At 31.8% G+C, this 13,603-nt stretch overlaps 1 protein-coding gene across 3 annotated transcripts in view; it reads right to left on the bottom strand.

Moving 5' to 3' along the window:
- LOC118183042 (phosphatase and actin regulator 2-like) overlaps positions 1–13,603 on the bottom strand; it is a 117,374-nt gene that overhangs the window by 91,103 nt on the left and 12,668 nt on the right. For all 3 annotated transcript variants that reach the window (XM_085808290.1, XM_035352450.2, XM_035352448.2), the window contains exons 3-4: positions 3,912–4,091; positions 777–968 (exon numbers count right to left, since the gene is read on the bottom strand). In XM_085808290.1, the coding sequence (XP_085664416.1) occupies positions 777–968; positions 3,912–4,091 (372 nt within the window). The remainder of the gene's footprint in view (positions 1–776; positions 969–3,911; positions 4,092–13,603) is intronic.

The raw sequence follows: 13,603 nt of genomic DNA, 5'->3' as shown, positions 1-13,603 counted from the left end.
ATGGAACTGGACTTAACAGGGAAAATCACCTGGTCCCCTGCAAACATGTACTTTCGATTTGCGCAGGCTTGGTCAAGGGTTTCTCATTTTGCTGGCCCTTGACAAGTTAAGTAATAAAACTTTTAGTAATTTCTTCATAAAAGTTGCTCCAAGTGCTTAATATAAGTATTTAACTGAAATTAACTAAATAAAGTATTTAACTGAAATTAACCTCCATTCAAGACAAACTTTAATAAAAAAAGTGGCATATTTTAGACCCAATTTGTTACAAAAAGAGACAGTTAAGCAATTAGCATATATGGAATGGCAAAGAAAGAAATAATTGTCAAAATTTCTAAAAAAGCATAAATATAAATGTGCCAAGCTTTAATGAGCAGCAAATTCAGATAAATAAATTAACATAGAAGAAATCATATAAATGAAAACAATGAAGACAAGTATTCTCACACGTAGGGATGATAATACAATATGCTATTAAAATTTATGCAAATTGGTACATTTACCTTCATTTAAAAGACAACCATTAATTTTTAGCCTTAACTAATTATGTATAGAATTCTTATTTGATCTCTGTAATTATCAGTGCATTAACATCACTCTCACTTATGCTTCATACATCCTCGGATATACTACATGAAATCAAATTTAATTTAAACAAATTCATTTTAAAGATAATAGCATTTTTAATACAGCTGTTTAAATTAAATTTGATATTATGAATTATATCCAATATAATATTGAGTGGAATATGCAACAGAAGAGTAAATTAAAGGTACCTATACATGGCTGAAATCTTGCAGTCAAACTAGGTGAGCTAGAAAACATAGGTGGTGGCGGGATGGGACCAATTTCATTTATTGGTATAGGTGGTTCAGGTAAACATGAAAACATTGGATGACTACTGCTATTTGGAGTGAATTCTTGCTCGGAGCTTTTTGATACACAGTTGCTAGCTATCACAGAAGATGCTGAAATAAAAGATCCAGGTGAAATGTTTGCAATATATTTCAGTCAAGAGCTGTAGGATTTAAAAAAACTATCTACATGAGTTAAAGCATACACAGAACATATAATTCTTCTATCAAACACTATTTAAAATCCATAATTTGGTAAGTAATCAAACACATATTCCACTAACATATAAAAGCACATTCTTAATTTGTTCTTTTTGAGTATCTCATTCAATTTGGTGTTAATAAACTGCCTTCCAAAAGTTATGCACACAATGCAAATTAATAATTTTCAAAAGCATAATTTGAGTGGCTGAAAATCGCTGCAGATGTCGAAGATTCTATGCAAATATCATTTGTTACAGCCAATCACAATCGACTGTTACAAACATAAGCTAATTTAGCAGATGTTGAAGACAACAGCTTTCTGAATGAGCTGAGGACGTTGATTTAAATGCCTAGGTGTTTTTAAAATGCCATAGTATAGTTTCTTTATATTCGTGTTTCTGTGGCTTTAAAAAAAATGAATGGCAGATAGTGAGTGCTAGAATGCTGTTAGGTGCATTGAAGCAAGATAGTCAATTAAGGATATCACTCTTCCTTTGGCTTATTTAGTAATTTCTGAAATGTGGAAACAATTACAAGTCAAACAATTATCCTGTTTCTAGGCCACCAAGCATTACCACTCTTTCTAAAGATCAGTATATTGCTATTACCAAGGAATCAACAACTAACCTCCATGAGAGTCATAACCATGGTTGCAGCGTTACTTGATAAGACATTATCTGCCAATATTGAATGCCAAAGGCTAAAGGCTTCACATGAAGGGACTGAATGCCCAAGTATCAAGTGTTTGTGGTCTACCAACTGCCCAATTCAGAGTGGCAAGATTAAAGTAGTGTCATTAACATCTCAATCAGACTGCCTTACATTTGTGCAATGTCCTAGTTATGGAAAAGTCCAAATTTTTGCTGGAATCAGATGATAAGCATGTAGGGGTCTGGAGAGAATGAGGAACACAGAATCAGGCCCAGAACATCACACCCTCAAAGATAACAGCATAATGGTGCGAACTGGAATTTGAAATGGCTAGCACATCCAGCTGCACATCTTTGATGACAATGTGGCAACTATACAGTATCTGAATGAAATCCTGCATCCCGCATGTGATATTTTACAGTGAAGCAGTTTTTCCTGATATACCCCTTATGGATGGTAATGCCCATTGCCATCAAGCCAACATCTTTAATGAGTACTTGATAGTGAAGGATTTCTTTTACGCAATGGCTGTCATATTCCCTCAAAATTAATCCCACTTAAAATCTTTGGGATGTCCTTGGGGATGCTGTCTCTGCATCCCTCCTTCAACCAGTCTCAGACATTTTGAAACTGCCCTAACAGAGGAATGGCTATTTTTACTTTGTCATGGTTCATCACATTGAAAGTGTGGGCAATTGCTGTAAAATCTGTCTGAAGGCCCAGGGTGGTGACATACCTTATTAATGTATGTAAGTTTTGTTTGCTTTTAGTTTTAAGCATCAATTTGTTCACCACCCAGATGTGACAGCATCATACAATTCATGAAAATTAAAATAATATTTACATCTTTGTACATAACACTTGTTTCTTTCATGCACAGAATGGTTATAACTCAAAGCCCAGTTCCAAAAGGCTCTAAAAAAAGAATAACCTGAAATTTGATTGAATTTACACAAAGAAATGTGAATTTGTTTGTTAAAAGGGAAAAAAACTGGTCAAAATTTTATTTAAAAAAATTGGTTTTTAATTGTCTCTAAACCACAAACCATACCACAAGAAAAAAAAAAAACTGTTCCGGTTTTAATTGTTCCCAGTACTTGATACTTGTACTTGATTTTATAGTAGTCTGATCCCTTAAAAAATGTCCAATATGCTGTTAACTTTTTAATGCCACAAGCAAAAATTTTATGAATGGTGCTAATAGGCATGTCTCTAAAGATCAGGAAATTCCTCTTGTATTGCACATTCCCACACCACTGCTTTTCTTGCAATAAAATAGCCACATCTTTCACTGAGATCGAAGCAGTTGCTTTCCTCCTCCTGCTAGATCTCATGCCAAATGAATTGGTCTCTTTGAATTTACAAATCATATTCCACAGACCTTTGACAGACATTGAATCACAGCTGTGCCTTATAACTATAATGTCTTTAAGTTCTTCAGGACAGTTAAAGTACAGTCACAATTTTTGTAAAAAAATTTCACAAACAGAGGATAATACTTCACTGATAGTCCTGAAGATGCAGCTCTGCTTCTAAGGGGTTAAAAAAAAAAAAAAAAAAAAAAAAAAAAAAGGGAACTGGATAACCCCCATGTTTTTATTAAATCTAATGTGTGGTGTGCATTCATTTGTTTTAATCAGCATATTGTGACAAGCAGAGGTACAACGGTTCAAACTGATAAAATTTCGAATTATTTTTCTTTTCTTTACCCAGGAAAATTCCCATTGCTTCACATATGTTCAGGCCCAAATTTCAGATAATTCTGAATAGTGATTCTTTTCTCACAGCCTTTGAAAGTGGGACTTGGACACCCTTTATAAATGTATTTACTACCTTCATGTAAAATTTAGCATTACTTAAATCTTTGCTTTTCCATTTTTGTTGATTTTACCATCATATAACTTTTGGATGCCACTGTATTAAGATAAAATGGCACTCAGTGAACTGATTTCAACATCAGCAGCAGAACTAATAAACCTTAACAGAAATAACAAATGGACACTGGAAATTAGATAAATCAGATCACTTTAAAATAGTTACTCAGCACAGCATCCAATATCATAAAAACACACTGAAATTTTCCAATCTGCAAATAACACACATTTATCATTTTTAATTTTCCAAAATAATTGCAATGCAAATTAATAATAAAAAATATTTTAAAAAATCTATGCTTTTACATTTAAAACAGAAGATACTGACACAAACTATTTGGGGAACAAGTTACAATGGTATTTTGTGAACTGCATAGATTAGAATTTGATGATGATGTACTAGCAGACCCGGATAAGTCTTGAAAAGGAATATTATTCATTTCTTTTGAACTAGTTTCATTGGTCACAGAACCATTAGCCTGCAGACTATACTCTACTTTTGGCATGCCTAAAAAATATAATAAAACAAAATACATAAGATATAACACAGCAAGTAGCACATCATTTACATAATTTTAAAGCAAATCTTCAAAACATAACACTGTTAAATTTGGCATTTTCACTGATGATTACAATATATTACATACGTATTATTCTCTTCATATATTTTGCTCAACATTTTACTCTTCTCATAAGACATACAGGATAGATGAATTGAGTTTTCATACGTTTCAAAGCATACAATTCATCTGGAAACTTTTTAATTAATTTTAAATTGCTTATTCATCTATGTACTCAAGAGCTTATAAGCTATTATCAAAATTAACAAAAATGCTAGATAAAATACAAAGGTCCCAGTAAACAATGAAAATAATAAAAATGTTGTTTCAAAAATTGAATATAACACATAACAAATTGGAAAACATTATTTCAACTTTTTATACGCATACTTTTTAATCTAATTTGTTTTGCCTTAAACTTTATAGCAGTTTAGAAACAGTACACATGTAAAAAAAAAAAACTTCATATTCCCCATTACCCCCTGGGGTGTACACACACTGCGGGGAAAATAATTTTGAGCCTGGCGGTTCCCGAACCCTGATGAAAGATCGTTCCTTATGGTTGGACCAAGGTCGGATTGGGGAAGACTCGATCATGTTAGGAGAGAGGTCATAGCTATATATTTCACCAGGCAGTTGGCCCACCAGGGCCATTGTGGAATCTCTGGTGAGGAGAAAGGTAATAACTGTACTCCACCTGATGTGATTGGACCACAGGAAATGGGTTCTAGCCTGCATATTGATGGGACCGCATTGCTGGTGGAAGCTACTTGATGAACAGTCAGATGTCCAGGTTTCCATCGTTCCCACTAGTATGGTCCCTGAGCACCAGAAGTGGTGATCCTGGTTGCCCAATGTAGCAGTGGTTTAGAGAATTACTCTTTAAACTCTGATATCTTGGGATCCCTCAGATGGTAGCATATTGGCATATACTCTATTTATGGAGACTTTGATTGGAGGCCCAACTCCTGACTAATATGGATGTTTTCAGCTGGGCTCAGTCTACATATATTCACCATGCTTGCAAAAGTCCTTATAATGCCACAATTTTTTCTTTTCTTTCTTATATCCTTTTTTTTTTTTTTTTCAACCATTGGTCATTGACACAGACTTCCAGTTACAAAAATACTTAAAATGATGCAAAATATTCTGGCATAGTTATATTTAAAACAATTATAATGTAAAAATTACAAAATTTAATCTTTTATGCATTCTTCTGATTCTTACAATTACATTAAGAAAATTGTATTCTCATTATTAAAAAAAATTCATATATTTATTATTTTCTTTCAGATTTTATATTATGTCCAAAGGGATTTTATTTAACATTTTGTGTGTTACATTTATTTATTAAATATCATGTTCTTCTCATTTAAACCATAAAATTCAATTAAACAGCAGTATGGCAAAATAACATTAAAATGGCATATATTTAGAATTTCTGATACGCAGTCTTGTGCGCTGGAGATAAAAATGTTCCCCAACCATACAGTGTTGCCATTGCTCACTTTTAAATCATTGTGTTTCTTAATCAAGAACTCATAAATGCTTTACAAAATATGGAATAGAAAATGAAACAAATTCCAAATCTGGGCTTCCAGATGCCCATATTCGGGAGGAGATGTATGTTGTTCAAAATTTGATGGCTCTATGTACTGTTGTTTTATCACAATGCGAGAAACATACATACATTTAATCAGATTCTTCATTATTTAATTTCTTTAATGCAGGGCGATAATATTTGGTGGCAACAATTTGAAAAGTGATTCAGACTTTTAAAGTTTTCAACGCAAAATGCAAAAACAAAATTAATAGCTTTTCTGGGCTAACACCCTTTGGGCTAAAAATACAAAATGCTTACCACCCACATGACAAAACTGACTGAGATATTTCATTTTAAAGTTGTAGAGGTCATATTAAGGGGTTTTACACAAATTTAAAAGCAAAATGTTTGTATTTATATGCAATTAAAAATAAAATTTCAGTTTAGAAAAGGTTTTTTGAGGTTAAAAGATTGAGTAGCAAGCATTTCTATGCAGATTATTGTGAAAAGTACTGATCAATATAAATATTTTCAAAAAGATCTTATTCATTGATCTTACAGAATTCATGCTCTAGAAACCACTGGCTTCAATATATGGATATATATTTTATATCTGCATTTCTGTACATGTGGCACTCATAACCCTTGGCCAAACAATGGATGTACAATTTGGAAAAAAGAATAAGACATAAATGTTATCTTCTACTAAAAACTTTAAGTGATGTATGAGCTGAATATTTGTCTATAACAATTTTTGCCTCATTCAATAAATCAAACAATTTAAATCTTACCAAGCCTTCAGTATAAAATGATTTTCAAACCAATCATTCATTAATTTTTACGCCGTGAGTGCTCTTTATTTGAACAGCAAACAAAAATCTTACTCTTCTAAATTCCTGAGGTCATGTATTTTTCCAACTGCAGAAAGCTTACATTTGTATATTTCTGCAACATTTGCACATGTGAAAATTGTTAGCTTATCTTTGGAACCTTTGATAACAGTTGGGGCTTTTCCTGCAGAGGTTGCCAAGGTATTTCATGGCACATGAGTAAATAAGTTCAATGAGAATTCTGGTGCAATCTGTTCAGTTACTTCAGTACGAGAAACAGTATGAATCAATATGAGTTTCAGACATTTTTTATCTGATATTTGTAACTGACTTACATTACTGCAATTTTTACATTTGGTTAACTAACCTGTCAAATATGTTTACTCAGTTTTTAAAGTCATAAAATACTTTGGCTCGAGCCATTAGCATTGGATGGCACAACCCTTGCTATGATGCTGTCTCACCCATTCAATTAACACTTTGACTAATGATTTGGTCATCCATTGAGAGTGGGATGTTAGAATCCACAAAAAAACCCAGGAAGTTCCTTTTTCTGCTTTTTATAGCATATACTGTTCACTTCCCAGTACCATAATCCTGACATAAAAGTGATTTGACGCAAATATTATGTCTTTCTTCATTTTTTGCAGCTCCACTTTTTGCCTGACAAACATTGAAACTTTCAGTTTCCAGATCTTGCTGCAGTCATACAATTAAAAGCTCTTTTTTGACATATCAGAAAATTCATATTTTAATTTTGATAAAGTAGCTATAGTAATAATAATACCCACAAAAATAATAAGCTAGATCAAATTAGAAAGATAACGAAGAGCACAATTTATTGTGTTAAATCAGAACTTCAGTTCTGAATCTAGTTCTTTCTCTCTTCCCTGCTGCTGTGCTAAAAAAAGATGCCAGTATCAACAATATTCCCACTCCAAATAAATATGTCTTAGAGTTTCACTTATTGTTTAGGTCAGATAGAAAAATGCTAACTCTCCACAACCACTCAAAAGCTGAAGAGTGTGGTTGTGGGCATCAATCAATACATTGTCATTGGCCCCTGTGTAATTCCTGTGTTGGGACAGAAATCACTTTATGACACATCTTTCTGTTCAGTATTTAATACTCCACTCCTAGACTTTGTAAGAAGAAAATCTCAAAAAGGGGGGGAAAAGTTATTATTTACTGGTGGCCGGGAGGCGTGAGTATTAAATCATACTGCATAACAGATGTTGGATTTTGGACATTGTTCTGTAAATATATATGCTTGCAATATTTTACATAGCACACCATACACACTCAGGTAATGAAATCCTGTTTGATGATGATGATGATGATGATGCAGATCTTAAAAATGAAAACCCATTCCTATTCATAAGGACATAGTTACAATTAATGGCCAATTTAGCATCACTTTTATTCTTGATAAGCATTTTTTGACATATCTAACCTGACATCACTGTGATAATGCAAACATATCACACTGTAATGATCTCATCATTACAGTAATGTTGTGACATTAAGGAGAAGTCACATAGTATTGATGTGTAGTCAGGTTGTGACATTCTTCTAAAGTTACACTGTGATGGTGTTATGAAGTCATACTGAGAGACTGATGTAACATCACATTGCGACCTTGATATAACATCATTCAGTGACATGAAAGTAGCATAATAAAGTGGCATGAATGTAATGTCACTGAAGATGTGAATGGATGTCGCATAACATTACAATACTTCTTAAATGAGAAGTTTAATGTCACAACACTCCTATTTGAGAGAGTTCCTTCAGTAAACAGTTAACTACAGCAATGCTTTATTAATCCAATAAAAAGTCATACTCTTCAAGGTATTAAAACATTTCTGTAATATTCAAAATTTTAAAATTATTGAAAGTATTCAATATAATTATGTGAAATTTTCTTGTCGTTGTAAGGTTTTATCTCGTCCTATTAAGGTTATATAGCTCTGATCCATTTATGATTTACTACCTATCTTTATAAAACATAGTGTACCTGCAAATATAGAATGTATTATAAATGATCTAAAAGTGATCATATGGTCATTTCCTAACATTATTACATTGCAAATACTTTCGAGTCCACAAAATTTCTAAATTGTATTAAAATACAAGTTCTTACAACAGCTTTTTAAAAATTTAACTATATCTTAATTTAACACCTTTCCCCCCTCTTTCTAAATTGAAATATTTTTTAAAAATTCTATTTGGCTTGCAGTATTTTTTTTGTTTGGTTTTTAATACTATTTTTTCTTCTCAACTTCAATTTCCTTAACTGCATTTTCTTCTAAACAAGAACACTGAATTATTAGATTTGACAATTAGATGAAAGAAAAACATATTTTAATACTACATTTGTAAGGTTATTTTCCCATTTGAATAATTTCTTGTATAACGAATGTTAATTTTTGAATAAAATAAAATAAAAAATTTCTTTGAATGAAAAAAAAATTTAACCTTGTTCTGAATGAAAACCTTTTGTAAATGAAAACAAACTTTCACTACAGTCTCAGTGTTCAAATTAGCAATTGTTGCTTAATCTAACTGAATGCATAGTTATGGGTGGAAAAGTCAGTGGAATGGAAATGTGGCTCTAGAAATTATATTGCGGAAAATTTATATTTAGGTATATAAAATATGCATTCTGATTCACCATTATTTCTTTATTGACAAATTACAATTTTATGCAATTAAAATAACTTTCTTACACTGCAGAGCTTCAATATATTTAACTAACTATATTAAGTAAAAATGCTGTATAATTTGTTTCTGTAGCTGATCAGTGTGAATCACTTATTTAAAATATTTCTGAATTTTCTAAATGCATTTTGCTGCTGTCTCAACAGTTAAATTTTAAATTCAATACAGCTTTACACAGTTTATTATGCAAATTAATAAAAATGTGCATGAATTAATTCCAGTCCATAAGATAATTATTGTTTAAAGCTGAATTACGGAAAATCTGTATTACCTGCTTTTCAGAATACATGCTGTACTTTCTGAGAATACCTTCATAGTAATGCTTAAATATTATTAGCAGCTCAATATAGTAAATTGAATGAAATTCAGCTGTTTATATGAGAAACTTCATAAGTTCAATATTTTAATCAACATATACGGTGAGTAAACATGTACTGTACACTGACATGAATGGCAGCAACAGCAGTAATAATTACCATATATGCCCGCGTATAAGTCGACCACCCCCCACTTCGACATAAAAAATTCATAGAAAATAAAAAACCCGCTTATAAGTCGACCCCCCACTTCCGAAATTGATCGAGAAACTTAGTACAAAAATTTTTTAAGTACTACGTTTATTCAAAATCATCTGAGAAAAAAAAGTAAATATACGATAAAAAATACCTTGGTAAATAAACAAAATCAAAATCTTTCAACGTCCAATTCATGGTCAGATTCGCCAAACATTTCATAGAACTCTTCTGTCGTCATTGGCTCGTCATTATACACATTTTCAGTCTCGAACTCTGTATTGTTACAATCACTACCAGAGCCTTCGTCGTCATTTTCACTTTCAAAAACAGTATCATCTTCCGTGCCGTCTAGTTCGTTGCTAATACAACATTTTTTAAATGATTTTATAATCATTTCAGAGGGTATTTCGTTCCAAGCATTTTTAACCCACTTAGCAATTAATGCAATATCGGGCTTTTTATTGTTCGGGGGCCGAAAATTCTTTGGTTTAATCGAAACTTACTCTAGTTAAAGTATGAAACTCTGTGATTAGTTCATCACATAATTTAAGTCATGAAATTACTTCAAGTATGTGACTTATTTGATAAGTCGTCCAATTTGAGTGCGGGAAGAAAACAACTGCATTATATAAAGAAATTTTTGAACTTCCGATTCTTTTAATTTTTTATGGCCTCACGTATAAGTCAACCCCCCACTTTGAAGTCTTTTTTTTTTTGTCCAAAATATCTCAACTTATACCTGGGTATATACGGTAATATATAATAATTCAAGTAAAATTTAAATATTATTATTAAGAATGTATTATGAATGAAATGATTAGCATTAAGAAAAAGTATCAGATATGCATGATATCAGAAATTCAGGATAATGGGAGACATAGCTTGTTGTTTCCATATGTACAGTGTGTAACTCCTGCCTTTGCCAGCATGTTTTCCAGATGTCTTAATTGAAAATTGCTTCTCAGTAGTTGCAGAGAGACTAGCATAACAACTGCATGCCAGTACAACAGCAGTTATATCTTCATCTCCAAGGCATATAATAACTGTATAAGTTCTATTTGAGGCAGCTAGATGCCCAGTTACTGAATTTTCCATGTTCTGTACCTCAAAATTACCAGAAATTTTAATCGTTTCATTCTTCCATTATAATGTATTTTTAAAACAAGTATTAGGCTGCTAACTGCTTTTCTTCTTGACATTATAGTTTTAATAGTCAGCACTAGTTTTGTGAACTTTGAGAAGGCAAATAAGCTGTACATTTATAGTATTTCAGCATTTCTGCTAAATATTTCTATTAATAAATGTTAGCAAACTGTGTGCAATTTTAATGATAAAATGCATTATTAGTAAATATATGTAAAGCAAATAAATTGTACATTTATGAATCATAGTATTATAATCCAGCATATGAACAATGGTATGTATCAACATTTCTATATATCCTTATACACAAACATGCACTACACAAAACTTTTCATCTTTATCATTCCAAACATTTGATATTGAATTAAAAACGCTCTTAACCCCTTCGAGCCGGGTAGCGAAAACGCGCGCTTATCGCTGAGGCCGGCAGTGTCTTACGCGAGCGTCTCTCCAGGGCCGGGGGCTTTTTTGCTACTAAGCCTAAATCCATGAAATTTCAGAAGTATCAACGCATTGTTTAATAATGCTCTATAGAGTATTTAAACGGCTTATGCTTTATAAATATTTTTATATATATACTTTAATTACCTTATTTTATGTTTAAATGCATATTTTACACATTTTATTTTAATTACTCACCATTTTATGAATTTTAACATTATACATCTGAAAACTAAATATATAACTTAAAATTCTCTTTTCGTATGAAAAATTTGTAAACAGGGATCTACACACAGTCCTACGTTACATTCCTTGAACTCGTAATAACACATTTGCCGTTTTCGAGGATATTTCCGGGAATGTGAACAACGAAGCATCGTCGTTTCATTTTCTTATCAGTCTCTTCTGAACAAAGTTTTGGAAAATGTCTTTCAGTTAATCTTTCAGAATCAATATCAGAATATCAGAATCAATATCTGAAATATTTTGCATCATTTCTGCTATTTCATGCTCTGTTAAACATTTTCGACGCTTCGACATTGCAACGGTAAAAACAAAGAATTCACGTCTAACAAGATCTAATTATTTTCTAAAAACTGAACTGCAAACCGAAATACCCAACGCTTTAGAGCAAATAAAACTTCTCTACTTACAGTAAACAACTACCACGTGCGAATAAAGTGCGATTTAAAGAGACGTCATAAATCACGCCATTCGAAAACATTTATTTCTCCGTTTGTTTATATAATCAAAAACACGTGTATGTGAGTCATGCTTCTCTCATTTCGAGTAGAAGGTCTAATTTACATGTATCTGAAACCATATGGACATACAGTGCCATCTTGTGGCAGAAATTATAGTTTGAAAAACGTTCCAAAGTACTGGCACAAATACGTGACAGTCGGTAGAGAATGGAACAATCCTCTGGCACGCCTGCGTTTTGGCCGGTAGGTAAGTGCGTTTGTTGCTGGCACGTATACGTGACAGTCGGCGCGAAGGGTTTAACCTCTGAAGTAGGAAATACTTTTACATGGTTGGTTTTTGTGGTTTTTGTTATGTGAATACAAGCCAGTTCCTTAAACAGTCCTCCACAAAGGCATTCCTCCTGTTGCATAGGCAGTGTTTGTGCATTTCGCCATATTCAAATAAATCTAACCAAAATTAAGAAATATTTTTCTCTAACTAAATCTCTTAGTAAATAAACTGAGTTACTTTAACAATGCAACTTAAATACATTATATGATTTAATATATGTTATATGAAATATGCCATTTGTAAAATTATAATAATTAAAAAAACTCATTTATGAATCACTAAAACCTGTTTTTGGAAGCATGGCATTATTTGTAATGTTATAGAAGTACAGCACCATTTGTAATATGATGGAAGGTACCACACATGAAAGTAAGAAAGAAATTTATTAAATTAATTTTGAAAAATAGCAAAGCATTATGCAAAGTACTGCAATAAAATATATAAAATAAATTCCTTTTTCACATTATCTTTTAATATCAAAACAAACAAAAAAGTTGAATTATATGTAGTAAGTAAAACTGAAAGTTTCATTAAAATTTTATTAAGTTAAATTTTTAAACGAGGAAACAAAAATGAGCATAAATAATTGCTGATGCCCTTGCTTCTGCTAATTGGCAATGCAAATAAAAGTGGATTGATTATCAGTTCATTATTTATTTTTGTTCACAGCTTTTAAATTAGGCTTTTATTATTATTGGTGTCATTCACATCAATACACAGTTCCTACCTGAAAATTTAGCATTGATAAGATGTTTAGTTAACAGAAGGAACTAAAAAAAAAAAAAAAAAAAAAAAAAAAAAAAAAAGAGGTTGCAAATATCCTTAAGGGGGGAGGAAGGTCACAAATGTTATGTGATTAAAATGTAACATTGGGACATAACTAACATTACAGCAACTAAGTGTGCTGTATGGGCAATTCTTAATGATACTTATAAAATTCGTTTAACAGCATTTTACCGGACACAATACAATTAAAGACCTTGTTATAGACTTTTGCAATTATAAATTCTCTACCAATAACAAGTACAATAAATATTACTGGAAAATCAACTTCCTACATCCTAACTATGACAATATTCAGTTCAGCAAAATTTTCAGAAAATGTCAACAACTATTTCCACGTACAAATCTCATCAGCTTTCATTTCAAGTATCAAAAACCTCTTAGCAAATTGCTAATTAACCACCATGATTTAGCTTCTACAGCCAATTGATGCAGCAGAGAGCTTCAAT

Source organism: Stegodyphus dumicola, chromosome X1 (assembly GCF_044657685.1).
Source record: "Stegodyphus dumicola isolate Sdum_Otavi_A_Nest chromosome X1, ASM4465768v1".
NCBI classification, from domain to species: domain Eukaryota; kingdom Metazoa; phylum Arthropoda; class Arachnida; order Araneae; family Eresidae; genus Stegodyphus; species Stegodyphus dumicola.
The sequence above is the reverse complement of the archived record's forward strand: the minus strand, read 5'-3'. Positions and strand labels throughout refer to the sequence as shown.